The following is a 21,908-nucleotide window of genomic DNA, read 5'->3' on the forward strand; positions in this document are numbered from 1 at the left end:
AAATTTAAAGTTTTTCTTTGGGTAGTCAGAAGAAATTGTGTTCTTATAGTAAAATGAATGCTTCTTGAAATGTTTGGTTACTTGGAGAAAAGTTTTAAGGTAGAAAGCTGTATTTCATTAACTAGAAAGCAATTTTGCCTTCTATGAGTAATTCTGAGGAAGATGAAGACATGAACAGACAAAGAGACCCATAGTCAAATCCAAGGTAGTCTGTATATCTAAAAGAGTTTTATTATTTTTCATTTCCCTTAGTATTACTCTATATTAATGTGACTAAGACTAAGGTCTCCCATAGCAACTCCTGTTTGTCAGAGGGTATTTTGCAATGTAAAGAATAAAGCCAGACAGAAGATGGAGATTAATGTAGAAGATATCACATGTAAGTTGATGACTTCTAATGTTACAGACATAAAGATTAGAACCATGGTGAGGGGGCTAGGGCAGCTGAAGCATTATTTTAGATTGAGTGTGTAGGGAGGGTGTAGAAACCAAGCATTTTTCAATCACTGTTAGAAGAAAAAAATGTAACTGTTAGTAATTCTAGCTGATAACAAGGGAAAAGAGAATGAGATTGAAGATAATGTTAAAGTAAGAGGGCTCAAAAGAAGGGAAGGGTAATGAAGATGTCATTGAGATGGAAGAGTAGTAGAAGGAGGGAGATCATATAAATGTTTATTTATCATGTTTACTGATGATTAGATATCCACTAAGGTCTCTTACAAATGTAGGCAGAGATGACATTACAGAGGACAAGAGATCAGTCAGGGGGTAGGGACAGTAGATATGAAAAGTGATTAGAAGGGAATTGACAAAAATATTCTCACAATATTACATTGCTTGGGGAGATGAAAAGCAGAGGTAGAATGATTGCTTCCCAGAAACAGCAAATTGAAGCAAAGGAAAGATGGCCACTGCCTAACCTCTAGGGAAATGACAACCAAACCCTAATCCATTCAGAGATATAGAAAGATGTGAACTAACTTACACAGGATATTGAAAGGTAATATGAGATGTGATTTCTCATGCATGGAGCTAGACTTGATGTATAATAGCCACACAAAAGGAAACTAAATAAAAGCATGTGAATCAATAGTTGTCTATAATCACAGCTTTTTGTAGCAGATTGAACATGGATTTTTTTTTTTTAACTGAACAGCCTTTTTTATCATACAAAGTGAAATCATTAAGAACTTTCAGATACAAATATAAGCATATTGAAATTGAGAGAATTGTAAATTCTTTTGGCATAGAATGTCAGAGAATTAATTTCATGGAAGTGTCCGTTGAATCCTAAAAGGGAGAATCTTCTTAAAAGCCACATCCAGCAAAAAAGTATATATGAAAGAATGTTTGCAGATGGCTCTCTTTTTCTACAGCATTATCTCCAATATTTTGTAACTTTGTGTTGCTTGGATCCAGACTCTAATTTCCCCCCTTCAACTGGTTACTTCAGTCACCTTTCTCAGTTAAATATATGTGCTACAGCTTGGCAAGAAAAGAGGTGCATAATGACCATTTCTATAGTGTTGTAATTCTTTTCTAGCTATGTACTAAGGAGTGTGAGACAACAGAAGAATATCTTCAAATCTGATCTGAAACACAGACACATAACTAACTACTGAATATCCAAAACTTGTCCTCTAGAAACAAAATGCATCATACTCCTTTGGATCATAAAAAGAAATGGCCAAGAAAGGGGGTGCTTTATTAGGAATACTAGTAACACCAATAAAAATATGCATTTACTTGAAAAATTTGCCCACGTGACATGGTAATATCATAAAGATTATGTAACAAATCTAGTAATGAATACAAATAATAAGGATAATGAAGGTGTCTTTCTCTGATTAAAAGTACAGTAGATGAATATATCTCATGATGAACATGGCACAGTTGTTGAGACAGATTTGAAAGCAACAAAAAGCTAGAAAAACTGTGAGAAATATGTAGCATAGCTGCAAGATGTGGATACGCTGATGTGTAAGATAATAAAGGACCAATCAGGTCTTCGAGGACATGAACAGTAAATGCCCAGGTTTACTCATCTAGGATTAGACTCAAATGGAATTGTGGTAATGACTCCAAATTGCAATATGAAGATACAGGTGAGGGCTTAGATTTGTACAAAAGAAAATTCACTGGGCATGTGCAAATCTCCCCATACGCTTTTACAAAAGTGTTCCATATAGGACATATAAATGCGTTTTTGTTTTTTTTTTAAACACTTTAGCTCCATCAATATTGAGAAATTATAATAGTAGGTAAGATACAAAGCTCAAGCCTGTACCTATGATTACTAGAAGTAATAGTTCCTTCCTAAAAATACATCTTCAGTTGCTTTTTTTTTTCAAACATGGCCAAGTCCAAGTGCAAATTGCCTGTCTAACACTGTCCTTTACAGTATCAGTCTAATATTTTGAGCGCTTGAATTTGGAAGATCTACATGCTTTCAGGCAGCCTGTGCCGTTGAGGCCACTGTACATTTCCTGCTGTCTTCTGGCTTGCCTCACATATTAACTCACTCTTGCTTCTCCCTGAACACAGCAACTGATAGACAGGTACTACAACATCTACCCAGCAAGTGCCCTCAAGAAAGGCTTAAAAAAAGGCTTAGGCAGAATTGTACAGAAAATCTGAAATAGAACTAGTGAAGAAAGACATCTCTTCTGTGTCTCAGTTTAATGTTAGAGCCATGAATCTAACCCTCCTCACAGGAATTTATAACTAGGTCTTTGCTTTTTGGAGGCATGTCTAGTTCATCTTGAATATTCTCCATGGAAGAGATAAAAGAGATTAAGATGTGCTTAAGTTATTGCAAAAAGTGGTCCTGAGGCACTATGAAATGTAATCATTGGGATAATGCACACATGCTTTATTTAGATTTTTTACATCACGCATGGCACAATGAAAACTCAGTATCTCTGTGGGACATAGAGATACTGTTCAATATAAGTAGTAAGTAATTCTAATTAGACCAGGTTTATTTACTTGGTCTGTTGAATTCTAAATTAACTTTAATAACTCAGGAGAAATATCTCAGAGTTATTATGGTCATTTCAATAAAACAACTGTGCAATGAGAAGATGCTTTAAAAAACTTCTAACTAGAAAATTGGGCCTATAAAGAATGACAACCTGGTTATTACAAGCTGTTATAATGTCACTATATGAATCACTATGGCATGTGGAGATTGTGCTCAGCTCTTCTGGTCAACGCATCTCCAGAATCCTGTTTCTTCACTCTTGAAAGAAGAGGCTTTTCATATTTATTGAAGTTGTGGAAGAAGGAATCAAAAAGACCCAAGTACTCAAGTAGCTAACTGAAGAATGAAAACCATCTGTGAACCAAATGTGAACCAGAAAACTGAATTAAATTATACAATATTACTGTTTGCTTTGTCTGAACTAAGATGCCTTATATGTCCTGTAAATTTTTGGTGCAGCTGAGAGGGAAAGAGAGTGCTGTCTGAAAAGTTTCCTAAAGGTTTTAAAATTCATACGACTTTATGTAGATATTGCGTAGTAAGCTTAAATTGCATTTTATGAATAATGGATTTACTGAACTTTACCTGTGACTGAGTATGTAAAATGCAAGCCCAGTGCTGAAGTTAATCATAGAATTTGGTCAAAATATCTAAATATCTAAAATATCTTAAGATACAACATAGCACTCTACCTACAGAAGATTCTAGTTTTTAAAAAGCCTGTTTCATTTCAGAACCACTTTTCAGATGCTCTTACAATACTTTCAGCTTTGATTTTACACGGGAATTATAGGGAATTACCACATTGGACAGATAATCTGTAGAGATTATCATAAATAAGAAAACATTTTTTCTTGTTTTCCTGAGACACAACAGATGCTCTCAAACAGAGCCGTCAGCAGCATTCGAATCCCTAATGATGAATGTTTGGCTCTGCAACATCTCCATTACAAACACTTGCACCTGATATAACTCTGCTATCTCTTTAGCATTAAATCCTATCTGAACCTATTTTTTGCTAGTTATTCCAAAACAAATTTTGTTTTCCATGGCTACTGTTGTTTCTTTAATTTGCTGTGCTAGTGTATTTATTAAATATATCTCCAGAATAGGAGTCGCTCAAACTGAAGCTATATTGCTTTGGCTAAACATGCCTTATTTCCTGGAAAACTCTAAACAGATAACATTCCTTTCTACAACACACAGTACTTCAGAAAACACAATTACACCTATGATATAAAGATGAAAGGAAGAATTTACTCCAGACTGTTTGCTCATGTTATTTGAGAAGACATAGTGGTGAATTCATTTGGAATGCAATATCAAGAGCATGAAATGTGGAAATAAGATGCAGGGATGCAATTTTTATTTTTTATTTAACTGTTTCTACTGGACTACCCAACAACAGTGAAGTCCAGTTTCTTTAATTAATTACCTGTTCTTCAAAGCACTAATACAAAGGGTGGCTGAACATACACACCAACAAAGCTATTACTTTACTGAAAACTCCTGTCAATTTTGTTCCAAAGCATTCTGTACTTGTAGTCCTGTAGAGACGTTCAGCAGCAAATAATAATCATTTGAGCCCAGTTTTACTGTTAATGCTATGCCGTATTTGAGAATGCTGTCAGTATCTATCTTCATATTCTGAACTAGGATATGGCCAGGAAAAAAAGACATTATCTTCCAATAGTATTTGACTATTTAAGAATTTTAATCCACATTTAAAATGGCTTTCCTAATATAAATCATTCACTGGAGAACAGGACAAAAAAAAAGAGGTCTTGTTTTATTTTGCTTTTTTTCCACCATAGTATGATTATAGTATTATTGCTCAGTAACCAGTATTTTACAGAATGCTGGAAATAAAATTGCCTTTTTTTTCCCTTTAGTTATTTTTCCCTCTCAAGTCTGTATAGCTTTTACAGTGCCATTTCCAAAATAATATTTTCGATGTACTAAAGGGTCCCTAATCCCAAAACATCTAAATAGTGTTTTATTGGAAAACAAACTAACTGCACTCTGGTGGCAAACATTCATAAAAAGTACCTAAATTGAACCAAACAGGGACAAAGTTTACTGGTCAGTGTAAGAATAATCATTTATTCGATATTTGTAAGCAATAATTTTTTGCAGAAGTGAAGGTGCAGAGGATGTCATCTGGATCTATTTTCATATGAACTGTGGCTATTGTATGAAACTTGATAATTTAAACATTTGAGTTCTATAGGTATATTATTTATTGCAAAGGGACATTTGAATAGTAATGAAACATTCTCAAAAATGTGAACCAAATGTGAACCAGAAAACTGAATTAAATTATACAGTATTACTGTTTGCTCAATGTCATCATTCAACAAATGAGACTGTCAGTGCATGTGCTAAGACAACATAGTGGTTGCACTGCTTGGAGCAAAAAATTAATTGGACACAGAAGAACTTCTTTTTCCAGACCATACAACAACATTCACACAAAGAATAAAACAGGAAGTGATGAGAATTTAACATAAGGAAATAATGAATTAAAAATACTTAAGTGAAAGAACTAGTTTATCACATTAATAATTGCATTATTCAAAAGAATGGAAAAAGTGTACAAGATAGAAGAAGAAACAGAAGAAGAGGGGGATCTAAACCCTTAAAGAAAAGCTTTAAGTTTGTCGTAATAACTAATTTCTTGGGCTTTTTAATGATGATATGCTGTATCTAGTTTACGTTTGTGGAATTTTTATATTGTGCCTTCTTTCATTTTTTATTCTTTTTCTCACAGATAAAATTCAACTGGGAACAAACAAATCTCACTGGAAGAGGAACGTGACCTTGCTTTTCTTATATTCTTTGAAAAAAAACTCTAGCCTCCAAAACCAGGATAATTTTCTTCTGTAGTCCGGTGTTCAATATACTAGCCTGTGGCATATACAAAACTCTTATCTTGTCAACCATCCTGTGATAATTGTCCACAATTTTTTTTAAGTTAAAAAAAAAAAAAAGAAATCTTAAATTAAAATAAAATGCAGGTTGAACAATTCCATTTCATGCCAAATTATAGCCTGGAGAGACTTTCAACATTGCCATGAATAGTGATGGAACAGGTTAATGTGAGTACAGAGGATGCTGGGCAACAGTTAAAATTCTGGATCCAGCAGCTGGGTGTATCAATAGAAAATATATCAATAAGAAAAAAAATCCATGAAAATGTGTATGTCTAGACATAGATGCTTTCAAATCATATATTAAAATGAACAAATACAATGTAAAATAACTTAAATATTTTTTTTTAATGAAGAAAATGAAATAGCCTTACAAATAACTTCCTAGGAATAATGACCAAATCTCTGCATGTTTACTTGCTGCTTTATTCTCCAAGCTGTAAAAGAAAACTCCTAAATGCAAGCTTCAAGTTTGTGCAAAGAACAAACACATTCTGCAAACTCACTCTACTAACTCATCTAAAAAAATGATAAACAGCACAAACATAAATGCTTGAAGCTCCTCTGAGCTCTGGAGTTGAATACCTCTCGTATGCAGATGAACTAATGCCATATATGAATTCCTACTCTATTATGTGTAGTCTATTGTTTTTGGATTACAAGAAGTTTTGATAACTATAATTTTTATTTCTGTAAATGATTTCTAAATACTACCAGGAATGTAAAATAGATAATGCAGCATAAAATCACAAGCCATCTTTCCCAGTAGTGGAACTACTCATCCAAGAAACAGGTATAAGATCAATCCGGCTAAGTTAAATGACAATCATTTTGCAGAAATTAACTTTTCTTTGTGAATTGTTGACTGTGAATAGAGACCATTATTTTACACTGCCTAGATAGTGATGTAATTTTCAAAGCCAAATGAGCATTAAAAACATTCATTGTATGCTTCTGCAACGAATAATCTAAGATACCTAAAGGCAAAATGAGACATTCTCTTTAATCTTTATGAACATATTATACCCTCTTGAGGTAAATATTAAAAAAGAGGGGATAAATTTGCTATATTTTTGATAAATGTTTTCCTCGGAGGCAGTAGCCTTGTGCATGCAGATGCAGCAGCTTATGGTTGCCAAATCCTGAAAATCCAGTCATCCTGACGACTGTCCCACAGTTTCTTCCCCTTTGGCAGGCTGGTCTTTTTTCATTCCACTTCTTTATTGAAAATGAGATTTTGATGCAAATACAGGGAGGAAATATGTTTCACCAATCAGCACTATTTATACATATATGAATATGGTCCCAAATATTTCTTGATCTCATGTTTCTGAGATCAACTCATATTCTAGCCATGATGCTCTACAACACAACCAGAGACAGCATTTGAAAGCTTTTCTGGACAAGTTACTTCACTTATATCCTATTTTACCTTAGATGCTTTTGAAATCTACCTCCTTCTAAGAAAATTATCTATTGAATAATGGAATGAGGCCATAAGATTTTAATAACTATGTATTGGAAAAAAAAAATCATATAAGTAACACTGCTATTAATTAAACTAATACTAGAAGTGCAAGAAATTTCCATAGGTTAGAAAAAATATCCCTCTACCCCTTGCCTCCCCCCCAAATAAAAATCAAACACTAATTGAAGAGCTCAAGCTTTGAACTTAAATTCATATCAAAAGAACAAATGTCTTTTTAGAAGAATATTTCCAAAACTACGTCTTTAAAAATTGGCACCGTATGCTGTTTGTGGCCTCCATATATACTTGGAGGGTATCAGTTAAAGCAAACCAAGAAAACCAAACAACAACAAAACCAAGCTATTTTGCATCACTGCAGTGCAGTTTAAACATCTGTGCTCCTTATCCAGAACCATTCAAATATGGAAGGTCACAGAACTGTTCTACATACTTTGAGTATATCGAAGACTTCCTCCCATGACAAATGCATTTTAAGGTGAGTTATGAGAAAGAAAAAAAAAAAAAGACATCTTTTATAGAGTTCCTGCCAAAGTTTTACAAGGTGGAAAAAAAGTTGTATTTACTCACAGTAGATCAAACCTCTAGTTTACATCTTAAACTTCATAAGTAAACATTGCAAAAGATTTTCTGTCTCTACTTTGAGCCAGAGAAACAAATACGGTTCTAAAACTCAAATTTGAAATCACAGGAAAGCATAACAAAACAAAACCCATTGAATGAACTTAGGGGTTCAGAAATCGCAAGATGATAAAGCAAAAGATACTTAATAACTTTCAGACCCTGTTCTTGATTTTAGCAAACCTAGCATCGATGATTTAGGATCCTTTCTACTGATCTTGCTGTTAGCTCCATTACAGCTATCCAATTTGCTCTTAACAGATTAGCAGAGATAGCTGTAGGCCCCTATACATAAGTCCAACTATCCATATTAAAAAACAAACATAACAAAACCAAAAACAAAAAAAACCCACCCATAGGCACAATTATAATTAATCAGAATTATATCTGTATGATTTTGCATGGCTTTGAAGCTTGATCTCAACAGTGTGTTATAATTTCATTGTCAAAATAATTATTTAGCATAAAAATATTTTTCTCTGATATGAAAAATCCACTAACACTCTCATGAAACTGCAATGAAAACTGATAAATGCTTACATAATTTGTTAATTCCATTATAATTTACTTCAAGCTATGCAGTTTGGAAGCAGTGGATTTGTATTATTTGGTGTTATAATCTACAGTAATGACAGAGGAAATCATGTAGTTTTTTTAGCACAGTGGGTTGATTTGTCTAGCGTTTGATAGAAATTCTTTCCCTCCTTTTTAAATAAACTTTGATATTTCATTTCTCAGGAAACACTGAAGTGCACTTCTTAAAAAAAAAGGTTTGTCATAAAACAGCTGACTTATCCAGAAAACAACAGTTTTTAATTGTCCAAGTAAAAAGCGGCCTATAAACAGAATGATTCAGAAAAGAGTTGACAGGAGGTTGAAATCTAGGAATAACATCATAATCTAAAATACATATACTTCCGTGATGTAAAAAGTTATTTACATAAATCTGCTGAAGATAATTTGGTTGCTGGCATTCTTTTTTATCAGATTCAAACCTGGATGTCAGCATTTTTCAGTTTCCAATTGCTCCAGTGTATATTTAATACAAGGTAGAAAAGGGAAAGGCCATTTTAAAATATTGAATGGCTAGTTTATTTAAATTCAGCTTTAGGGCAAATTAATAAATTGTATGAACAAAAGTAACTATTGAATTATGTCTATTATTGAAATGCAGCCACAGAATTAAGTTAGTTTTTTATCCACATTTTTGAAATTTCTTTGATAAAGATTCTCACAGAAATTTCTTTCATATTAATTATGTTTTTCTTAAGAAACTCTGAGAGCTGTATTTCCTCAGGATCACTGAATACAAAGATTTAGAAAAGCATGGAAAAAAAAAAAATCTACTCTTTTTGCACTGTCCATAGCTACATTTTTGGGTAATGTGAGTCACTTAATAAGCTTATTTGACATCAGAAAAGAAATATGAGCTCTTAATCATTAACTTCAGGCACTAAGTCAGATGCTGTGAGTTCAAAGTCTGCATGAAGTTTTCTCCTTTAATCAGGGAAAAGAACTTGAATCTTCTAAAAGTCAACATACTGATCTGATTAAGGATTTGCTAAGGCTGCGATAAAGGAAATGATATGAATACATGTGGATGAGAGGTATATAAGGAAATAACAAAATTTCCACATGACTTTTCTCTGTAGTTATTCTATTTTCTTTATTTTCTTTGAAAAATCTGTCTCTTCTGGTAGCTGTTAGTAACCAGAAGCTTGCTACATATATTTTGAGCAAATGAAGAACAGGAAGACATGTGGCTGACACTGGCAGTATATAAATCTTAGCAGACAGTGATTTTTTAAGGAGTGAAGAAAGAAAAGTGACAAATGTCCTTTTTCACATAAGTGAGCACTGGATCAACAGAGAGCACACCGGCTTGGGGCAGGGCTCTTACTGCACGTGAACCAGCTGAGGACTTAGAGTGAAAATCATGAACGAAAAGAACAGGGGATAGATGACAGAACTTAAAGAGTCAGAGTTACTGCTCCAGCCGCCAGGCTCTCTCCGCAGGAACAGAGAGTACCATCAACTATGAACCACAGCGCAATAAGAATTAATTATGTCTATTGGGAATGGTTTTCACGCCCCAAGGCATGCCTGAAAACTGTTGTTTGGATAGGTGCCAGGACTTCAACATAGTATGGACAGCTGTGAATGGCTCTCAAGCATTTAGTCATTTTCAAATCATGTTTATAGACACAGACTTAAAAGGAGATTTCTAGTACAGAATGGGAAGATGGTGGGCACCAACTCACTCAGGCTATTTTGAGAAGAAGTAGGACAATGGAAACTGGCAGAAGACCATATAGCAAAAATATGTAGTTAAATATAACAAAACATTGTTAATTAAATATTGCTTATGTTGGCATGTATTTAGCTAATTACTCAAAAGCAAGGCAGAAATCTGAAGAAAACTGAAATGTTTCAAGAATTAAGGGAATCTTGTATTTTGCAACTATCAGAAAAATATTTCACTGCAAATCATGCAAGATCAACTCTTCTTCCTTGTGAAAATAAGTTATTGAAAAAAAACCAGTTATATTAATGATTTTAGATATTTTTATACATAAAGTATGATACACCACACAGAATGTTTCCTATTCGCCTTCTTAACAATTATAAATGTGCAATCCATAGAGTAGTCCTTTAAAAGTCATAATTTTCCCTACCTTTTGCTTCCTGAGAATATAGTGTATTGTAGAATAATGGATAGAAGGAGGACAGAGATCTGAAATAACTTCTGATATTATATATAGTATACTAGTCTGATTTAGTTGCCCTGCCTATGTCATGGCGAAATCCAGATCTGCAGAACAACATAGAAGGTATGATATGACAAAGGTTTATCTTTTGATAGATTGACCGCTTACCCACAGTGAGACTAGAATTTAATGATAACCAAAGCATAACCTCTGAACACTTAATTTTGAACCTGGAAAGCAGTAGATTTCTAATTTGAACAGGCAGGACTCCAGCAATCATTCACAATCTTTTTCACAACTTAGAAATGGAAGAATAACATTCCATAGGAAGTCATAGTCATTGATTTGCTATTTTTACTGGCTTTTGAGGATTTATTTTATTTGTTTCTGAATACATATTAGCCACATTCTTTTACATACAGCAGCCTGAGAAGTTACATACCTTCTTTTGCTTCAGAAAAATTTATTTACTTCCACTAATCTCCAGGGCACTCTTTCACTTTCTGATACTGTCTCTGCTTTGATTTTGTAATATGCCTGAGTAAGGTTATGTATGAATGCTGATTCTGCTCTTCTTAAATGGTTAAATTGCTATGGGAAATAATAATCACCATCTCCTTCCATTAATGTCCCAATATTTTATGTGATGAGAGATCCACAGATATTTTGGAATTTTCATTTTCATTAGTCTGATAGATCCAGTTTTCTTTCTATTGGGAGCAAAGGTTGAAATTTGCAGAATTTTTATGAACTGCAAAAAACCACTTTAAAATTCACAATACTGTGCTTTAACACTGCAAATCCCAGAACAGAGAGTAATTTCATTACAAATTAAGTGTATGTGTAAATTATTAAAATAGGTGTTTCTTGATTGAAAACAAAAAACAAACAAACAAAAAAAACAACAACAAAACCCAACATTTTATTTACAACAATGTACAAATTAATAGAAATGTTTTTGCCTTTTTCTTTCATATTTAATATACTGGAAAAAGAGCTTCAAGCGTTAAGAGCAATTCAAACTCTTGGTATATCCAAAGCCAGTACAATTTTTAAGGTATATAAATCTAAGGTTCTCAAATGCTGCTTTGAAGACACACATCAGTAATAGAAATACAAATAAGATAAGGAGACTGGTCAGATTCCATTCTGATAAATAAATTAACCATATAATATGGAGTGGTTTAGAAGAGAGTAAGAACAGATTCACAGAATCACAGAATCACAGAATCACAGAATGGCCAGGGCTGGAAGGGACCTCAAGGATCATGAATCTGCAACCTCCGTGCCACAGGCAAGGCCACCAACTTCCCCATTTAATACTAGAACAGGCTGCCCAGGGCCCCATCCAATCTGGCCTTGAACATCTCCAGAGATGGGGCATCCACAACCTCTCTGGGCAGCCTGTTCCAGCACCTCACCACTCTCACTGTAAAGAACTTCCTCCTGACATCCAACCTAAATCTTCCTGCCCTTAAAACCATTTCCCCTTGTCCTGCAGTTATCAACCCTTTCAAAGAGTTGACTCCCCTCCTGTTTGTAGGCTCCCTTTAGGTACCAAAAGGCTGCAATTAGGTCACCATGCAGCCTTCTCCAGACTGAACAAGCCCAGCTCCTTCAGCCTGTCTTCATAGGGGAGGTGTTCCAGTCTTCTGATCATCTTTGTGGCTCTCCTCTGGACCCTCTCCAACATCTCTTTGTTTTTCTTGTACTAGGGGTTCCAGACCTGCACACAGTACTCCAGATGGGGCCTCACAAAAGCAGAGTAGAGAGGTACAATCACCTCCCTGTCACTTCTGGCCACCCCTCTTCTGATGGAGCCCAGCATACCATTTGCTTTCCAAGCTGCAAGAGCACACTGCTGGCTCATGCTTTTTATCCATCAGGACCCCCAGATCCTTCTCTGGAAGATACATGCAGGTTCTGCAACCTACAAGACCTAAAAGCCTATTTCCTTTACCTTCAGGAAAGGGTGAATGAACCCACAGACAGAAATAGAGCTTACTCATTTTTTCTAGGATTCTCAGAACTTGGCAGATGTACCATTACTAGCAAGATACAGCTAGAGTAACTACTACAGCTAGGTACATAATCTGCAAGTTCCTTACATTTCTATCTGTAACAGGAAAATTTTAAGATATATTGCATAAGTCCGCAAGATTATTAAACATTTATGGATACATTTCACATATATGAATGTGGAATGAACAATTACAGAGTAAACAAGGAACTCTGCAGGTAGAAGCCAATGGATGCTGTTTTAAAATAATTTTATCCCTTATGGTATCTAAGACTCTCTATGAAGGGACGAATCAGACTTTGTCCTCTACAAATATTCATAAAGCTTATATAAGTGACTCAATCTGAAATCCTGAATAAAAAATTATGCTAATTACTATACTGGATCAGACTTCTCATCAGATTACCAGTGTCACAGACTAATTTTTACATGGGAGCATGAATTTTTAACTTTTTTTTTTTTTAATAGAATATAACCAGCTGCATTCTCCAGTGAAACATTGACTTGTTTTACTTGTTTTTATTCTATTCCTCTTAAGAGCTATATTTCATTATCATTCAGAATTAAATGTGCTAATTATTTAGTTTAAAATCTGCGCTTCTTTTTTTTCCTGTGAGGAAGATTAAACATAGATGTCAACTTAGTTTCCCTTTTCATTCACTAGATGTGTACATCTAGTACTTTTTAACAATCTGTTCCCAAAAATCTATTCTAATCATTCCAGTTCTCAAGCTGTTTAATTTTTTAAAATCACGCTTCTCTGAACTGCTATTGTTCACAGGTTTTATTTACTCACAAAGTAGCACTCCTCTTTGCTTTAAATGCACTGAATCATTCAGTCCTGAATAGTCAGAAGTTTGTCTATAGCTAGTGGAATGAATGCACAGAATGCATCTCATGCCCTTAGATTAGGTGCCCGAGATGGTATGAATTTCTCTCCTGAGAAGTAGACTGTTCTGACTATAGTTTAAAGTGACTTTGAAGAACTTTAATTCTTCAATTAAGTAAAATGAATCCCAATGAGTTTCAAGTGAAAGGGTCTGAAAATGAAAACATACTGTTTTTTCCTCTGAGCTCTCAGAGTGACCACAGGATTTTACTGAATTCTTTAAGATAGATTTAGATGGTATGAACTACTGTCCCTTACATGCTCTTTCAAAACTAAATTTAATCTACCAGTGGATATTTTCCAGAGACCTTCAGTTTTCACATCTTTGACAAGGCTAAATAATTTTGTGATATCTGCATATTCTAGAACATTACTGATTAATCAAAAATCAGTATTCATAAAACTAACATCAACTACAGTAGCATTTCTCACACTGAAAAAGCTGTTTATTTTCTGTCAGTTCCAAGTAGCATCCATGACAACCTATATTCATTTGAAGACTATATTCTGTTCTCGTTAATATCTTTGAAGAGCTGAAAAATTTATTTTTTTTTAATGGTTTTTTTTTTGGTCAAGAGAGACTCTTTTAACCACTTTTTAGCTGCTGCTCTCAAGGAAATTCATTTGACAAGAAGAAACATTTCCTAATCTACCACAGAAATATGTGTCTCCTAATCCTGTTCCATACTTCCAATTCCCCATTCCTTTAAAAGCACTTCTGCTTGTGGCATTCCAATCTTGCAGTCTAGCATGCTTTTATGTTTGTTTGTTTGATTTTTTAAATTTAGAAATGAACATTTTGCAATAGTATTTCAGTCACTTTTTATCACTTTAGAACTCTTAATGACTTACTTTGATGGGGCTCAAAATTAGCCAAAGCCCTAGAGTAGATTTGCTTAGGAATTTAGATCTCCAAAAAAAATCTGTTATACAGCAGGATTTATTCTTCAAAGTGAAATCAGAATCCCACATTTATAAAACAGAAAACTGAAAGCAATTGGTTAACACAAAACAGTAACAAAATGTTTTTTTCTCCCTCTGAATGTTGCATCTTTGCAGGTGATTGTGTGCTTCCAGCTAATTCAGAACCTGAGTAGAAGCAAAAGTTTTTCACACTTTTTTTTTTCTGTGCCTGCTCAGATGGTCCTGAGCAGGAAAAGAAAGAGGATGAAGAGAAGAAGCAGAAGGAGGAAGGCTCTCCCCTCCTGTCAAAGGATTTTATTTCACTTAATCATTTCTTAAAGGAACATAATATAGAACTGAGAGAACACACATAAACACCATCTGTTCTGTCTATGCACAATCAATGTAAATTGTTTGCTTTTAAATTTGTTAGGCTTTTCTTAGCATTTTCTCTATCCCTGAGAAAAGAGCTAACAAGAAACAGGCCCTGCTTCATTGAAATGCATTCTATTTGGCTGTGCTGCCTAAATCAATCCCAAAGTGGAGATATTGTATCATCTAGATTTGGAATCAGTCTCTGAGGTTTATTTAGGAAGCAACCAAAAATTGAACCTAGGACCCCTCATGTTGAAAAATTTAATAGGAATATGGTAGCTGTCCTTACAGCCCTCCTAGCTACTTGCTGATGCACAGTAATGTGAATCAGTGTTGCCTGACATATACGGAGGTCATTCCAAGAGCAATGTCTCCTATTTATTTCCATGGAAACTACAACAGATACAAAGAGCAAATTCTCAGATACAAAACCCTATTTTTCAACATGGTCAGCAAGATTAGCTATGTATTTTCACCAACGATGAAAAAGTGCCTGCATGCCACTCTTATAAAAATCTGTACCAGTGAAAGCGGTCCATTGTTTCATAGTGTTTCACAATCTGCCACCTCACTGTGCTCACATCCAGTTTTTGATTTCCATAAACATTCAGCAGGCATTGATGAATGTCAACAAATTTCTACATGGAGGAATGCAATGACATGCCTTTGCTTCATACACACTTTCCTGTCAGACACTATTTTGTCAGATTGCCCCTCTGCTGCTACCTGTCACACAGCAAAATTTAACAGAACACTGTCAAGAAAGTTAATTCTCTACTGCCGTGCCACCAGCATCTGCTTCCAATGTTGTGGGCCAAAGTAATAAAATAGGAGGCATTATTTTCGGAGCAGCTCTTACAGTTAAGGTAACTCATTACTCCTCTGGAGATGAAGACTGAGAATGTACAATGAACAGTCGTTGCAACATGGCTGTGGTGTATTAACTTTTTAAGCCACAAGTTTATGTGACTTGAAAGAAAGAAAAGCACTCCATCTGGTTGGTGTCAGGAGATTAGCGTATCTGTCAAACACAATTAGGCGCTCAAATTACATATGGACCATTACAGTGCCATTCAATTAGAAACAAACATGCAGAATGGTATCAGTAGAACAAAAATAAAACTCTATAATCCTGTGAAAATTGCTACAGAACTGGATGGTTGCTTTTTTCTTTTTCTTTTTTTTTTTCTGACTAGAAGCAATAGTTAATCCTTAGAATTCGAACCTTCTTTTGATACATATGAACTGTAAGGTAATATTATAATGAAATCTGGTAAAAGACATTTAAATTATCTGAAGATGCTGAAGGAATATTTTGGTAAGTATGGTAAACAACCACAGAATAACTGTTGGATAGTTCTGATTAAAGACATATGTAATAAAATAGGACTGTGTGGAATATACTTATTTAAATGACAAAATTGTTATTACAAATTGAAAACAAGAATTCACATATTTTTAAATAATTTTTGGTACTACAGAATTAAGGCTAAGGCAGAACAGCAGACACTGTATAGGTCACTTGTCTCAGCTGAGATCAACATAAACATTTCCTTATTTCTTGCTACAGTCAGCCAGATAGAGTCACGCAGACCTCCTGAGGATAACTACAGAAAAACTCAATCATTCCAGATACATCCCTTACTGCTAACAACCTTCAGTTCTCATCTCACTATTTCACCTGAGCTCAAGCATTTTGGTTAACGAGTCGCAGAGTAATTATTCTGTCCTTTTTCAATGAACTGAGCAAGGAGTAAAGTGGAGGATTGGTTAAACACTTCAAGAATTAAGATCTAGACTGTCAGAATAAGCCTATAAATCCATTTTACTTTTCTTTATCTTCCATCAAAGGAAGATAAAGAATTATGTAGCAAACAGCAGATGCACTCCTAAATGCCTAAAAATATCTGAGATATGAGTAGAGCAAAAATAATCAGAAGAAAAACTATGAAGATTAAGTAGTTATATAGACTAGCCAGTGCACAGCATGGTTTCTAATTCAATTGAAAAGTTGTTGCTGTTCCACATGTGAAACCATGGATATGTAGAGATAGAGATTATTTGAATATATCTTATTAAACATTTTCAGTGTGTATTTTTCCACATTTTTCTAAGGACAATCAGATCAGAATGCAATAAGTCATACCAAGTAGCATAGACAGTGCTCTTTAAATAGACTCATATTTCTATTTTGTCATAAAAATGATATGGAATAAGCGTTTTAAGACAGTAACTTTCTTTCTTTATGAATACGTGCAGAGTCTAGCATAATGAGAGACTGAAAATTGAAAGAATCTTTAAGTGACACTACACTGCAAACAGTAAACAACAGCAATAATAAACCACTTGGTAAAAGCAAACGCTTCCCACATTGCCTACTGAAAAGTTTTAAGCATTTTAAGATTGACAGAGGTTTTCTAGTTTTTTTTGTGAGTTCTTTGACATCTCTCCAAAATAAGGCTGTATTGGTGTTTACATTTCTGTCAATCCAAATATAAACTGGACAAAAATCATAAATATTTATTATTGTACAGAAAGCTAGATTTTTGATAAGGGCATTCCAACTGTTTCCCTCCTTCTTTTCAAATCAATTTCTAAATGACCTTATTTTCTGAATATTTCTTCTGATTTGCTGAAGAACTGACTGGCATATTAATGCATGGAGATCATAACTGAAAATCTGGAAGAAAATATTGAGATCAGAAGTTTTTCTATGAGACAGTCATTACAAATGAACAAATAGAAAGCCTCATGAAACTGAATATGTATAAGCCTATGGAGCTGGATGACATGCATGCCAAGGTCCTGAAAGAGCTGACTGATGTGGATGCCAAACTCTCCATCATATTTGAAAAGTTACGTCTGTCAGGTGAAGTCCCCAGAGACTGAGAAAGGGAAACATCACTCCCATTTTTAAGAACGGAGAAAAGAAGACCTGTGTATCTGCAGACCAGTGAGCCTCACCATCATGCCTGGGAAAATTATAGAAATGATTCTCTGGAAACATATACTAAGGCACATGTGAGTTGAGGAGGTGATCTGAGACAGCCAGCATGGCTTCACTAAGGGCAGATCGTGCCTCACCAATCTGGTGTCCTTCTGTGATGACGTAATGGCTTCAGCAGACAAGGGAAGGGCAACTGATGTCATCTACCTGGAACTGTGCAAGGCCTTTGCCATAACCCCACACCACAGCCTCTAACTTGGAGATGTAGGGGTTTGAAGGGTGGACTATTCAGTGGATAATGAATTGGAGGACTGTGGCCAGAGGGTTGTGGTCAATTGCTCTATATCCAAGTGGAGGCCAGTGACAAGTATGCTTTAACATGTTGATCAGCAACATAGACAATGAGATGGAGTACTGTGTCCAGGCCTGGGACTTCCAGCATAAGAAAGATGTATTGCTGTTGGAGTAGATCCTGAGGTGGGCCATGAAGATGATTAGAGGCCTGGAGCACTTCTCCTGCGAAGACAAACTGAGGGAGCTGGGCATATTTAGCTTGGAGGAATCTCTGGGTAGACCCCATTGTGGCCCCCCAGTACTTAAAGGGAGCTTATAAACAGGAGGAAAATCATATTTTTATACAGACAGGTAGTGATAGGACAAGGGGGGAAAGTTTTAAACTAAAAGAGGACAGATTTAGATTAGATATTAGGAGGAAATGTTCCACTGAGAGAGTGGTTAGGGACTGAAAAGATTGCCCAGAGAAATTGTGAATACCCCATCGCTGGGGTGTTCAAAGACAGGTTGGATGGGACCCTGGGCAATCTGATTTAGTGGGTGATCCAAAAAAGGGGGGTTGGATTTAAATGATCTTTAAGGTCCCTTTCAACTTAAGACATTCTATGACATTTTGACTCTACAATTCTATGATTCTACAATATGACTACCTGACCACCTAACATTTTCCTGGTATTAGAAAATTGCAGACGTAGACTGTTAATTCAATGATGAAGATACTGAGCAAATGAGAAATACTTAGAAAAGAAGCTATTCAAACTCATTTTTGGTTGATTTTTTTTTAACAGAATGCAGAGAGATTTCAGGAGCATTTATGGCAACTATGGAGTGTAATTCATTTGCTAAGAATCTTCGTATTTGCTATTATTTAATTATGTTGCCTGGCAACTCTGCAGAGTTGAAAACAAAATTCTAAAACCACCACACAAAGAAAAACTGGCATAAGAAACTAAAGGCTTACTTATTTTGAGAAATAATACATTTTGTTTTTATCTTTAATTATTGCTTCTCTGTCTATGTTGATTATTTTCACACTAGAACATGTGCAAAGACATTGGAGAGTATAATATTAAAAGATAATGTCAACAAAATTACTATGTCTCAAGCCATTAAGTATTTCATTATTGTCTTCATTAGCAGGAATTTCTAAGTACCATCTGAGTCACTGTTTATTCTGAGAAGGCTACAGCATATAGCTATGGTTCGTAGCTTTTTTATGATAATTTTTTGAATTTTATTTCACCTAAAAAATTTCTCTCATATTTTGAGATAGAATTATAAAGATAAGTGATGTGTACAGTGTACCAACTGTATTAAATCAGAAAGCATATAACCAAGCATCAGAGATAATCTCAAGGAGGAGATGGAGTCCAGTCTGTATTGTAATAAGAACAGCAACTCTAAAGTACATACTTGGAATTTCTGATTTTCAATAGGTCATAAATATCATAGAAGAAATTCCTATTTCTTACCTACATTTCCAGTCATTAGGTATGAATTCTGAAAGTCCATCATTCCCATTCCAACAATGTGTATAAAATCTTCAATCACCTGCATTAACTCCACCGAGCCTGGATAGATCTAACAAAGGAAGGTCAGATACTCTGTAACTAAAATATCAAAATCTCTATGGCAGAAAATTCAAATAAAATCTTAATACAATCCAATGGAATGTGAGATATAACAGTTGAATTCTCTTGCCATTTTTTAATACCTAACATTTTGTGTGATTGTAGAGCAATAATCACTTTTTGCCATTAGATCCTCAGGTGAACAAACACTACTTCCCATAAGGCTACACAATCTGTGCAATGTTTGCTAGAAGTCATTGCACTTATACAACAAACAAACAAACAAAGAGTGCTTTACTGAACATTACTCTCAGGTATGTTAAGGTATTTCATGTCTTAGAATAATTGTAATGTATGTGTTTTTTCCCGTCCCCTGGAAGATATCTTCAGTAGCTTTAAAAATTGTAAAATGAACAGACGAATCTTACCCTGGCTTCTGCACCATGATAACCCTTTGATGCTTTAGCCATTATTTAAGTAATATAATGTACTACTAGTAATACAATTGTTTTGCTGATGTGGAATAGCTGAATCATCGATTAGCTGATGTTGGAAAGGGCCTATAGAGATCATCTAGTTCAACTGTCTACTCAGAGAAGCATCAGCTCCAGCAGGTGCCAGGATAATTTAGTTGCACTTTATATATCTCTAAGGATGGAGAACTCAGAGCCCATCTGTGCAACTGCATTCAATTGAAGTCATTCATACAGTGAAAGGGTCTTCCTTATATTTAAATGAAATTTGCTGTATTTTAATTTGTGTTGGTTGCTCTTTGTACTGTGACTGGTGCGTATCACTGAGAAGAGTCTGTTTCAAGCTTTTTTTACTCCCTTCACCACAAATCTATAAAACTGATAGGATTCCCACTTTTTCCAAACAAAATGGCAGCTCTTTCAGCCCCCATGCTATATAATCTAGTGTACTAAATATCTTCATGCTCTACAATATGTTGCATTTGCATTGTTAAAATAGCTTATCACTATAGTTTTTAAAATGGTAAGGACAAGCACATTAAAAAAATATATATTTTTTTCAAAGCTATAACAATAACAAAATATATAAAAATGCCTATATTCAACAATAGCACATAATCAAAACAGTTATTAAATACCAAAACAGTTACTAATAAACTTAAAAAAATACTGCTGATATCAAATGCATAAAATTCATTTTTGGTGGTTATGATCTTTGTCGTGAACAGGATAATTTTTAGCAATACAGGTTTTTTTTTGCAGTGGAAAAAAAATGGATGACCTTCCCACACAAGTTTTTCTATTAGCGAGATGTCCAAATTTCAGTTATGAGCAACATTCAACTCATTCTTTCTACTACTGGGAGGACAGATTCCAAAAAAATGCCTATGCTGACTTTATGATGTATTCCATCTTCATCTTGCCTTATCTGTCTAGATCTGTAGCTGTGTGGTTCAGGATACTGATTTATTCAGTGTGCATTGTTTCCTACATGGATCTTTTTACAAAAAGTAGGGCAGCAATATTGTTTTTGTGAAAAATGTATGGTAGCATTTATGATCCTAACATTGCAAATGCCGCTTCAGGTGAAGGAGTCTTCCATTTTCCAAATGATGAGACAGTGAGTTAGCCTAACTAACTCATCTTATTTTTTTTTTTTTTTGCATCCATCTTATTCATAGCGCACACTCCGAGATTATGTATGAATACTGAATTTTATTGACAAGATATATATTATTTCTAGTTCTTTCACAAGGCATTATAATAGTTATAACAATTCAGCACAAACTGTTGAACAGTCAGTGCAATAGAGGTACTCTTTGTTTCGATATATCTGAAGCACTGCCTAATCAATAGGATGCTAACAGATGGTGATGAAAAATATGGAGAATATCTCCTGAGTTTTGAAATGCTATTATCATTATTGTGGACTTGAAGTGGTTTTCTGTCTGCAACACTTAACAAAAGTATTAAAGTGAGTACTACTTATTTGCATGCTACGTAACCAATAATTAATGGTATCAACTGCTGGCATATAATCTAGAAAAACTGATGTGTTGAGGCACTGCAGCTGTATACTTTGTAGCAAGTCAGCAATTTACTGACAGTGAATAAGATTAGTAAGATTTTTTTTTCTAGGAAAACAATGCAGAAAACACTCAAAAATATCCAGGCTAACAGAAACTGTGGAGTTCAAGGGAAATAATGA

At 34.6% G+C, this 21,908-nt stretch overlaps 1 protein-coding gene across 1 annotated transcript in view; it reads right to left on the minus strand.

Annotated features, from left to right (window-relative positions):
- ADGRB3 (adhesion G protein-coupled receptor B3) overlaps positions 1–21,908 on the minus strand; it is a 277,241-nt gene that overhangs the window by 209,540 nt on the left and 45,793 nt on the right. Inside the window, exon 11 of the mRNA XM_019613580.2 lies at positions 19,629–19,737. Coding sequence (XP_019469125.2) covers positions 19,629–19,737 — 109 coding nt within the window. The remainder of the gene's footprint in view (positions 1–19,628; positions 19,738–21,908) is intronic.

Source organism: Meleagris gallopavo, chromosome 2 (assembly GCF_000146605.3).
Source record: "Meleagris gallopavo isolate NT-WF06-2002-E0010 breed Aviagen turkey brand Nicholas breeding stock chromosome 2, Turkey_5.1, whole genome shotgun sequence".
NCBI classification, from domain to species: domain Eukaryota; kingdom Metazoa; phylum Chordata; class Aves; order Galliformes; family Phasianidae; genus Meleagris; species Meleagris gallopavo.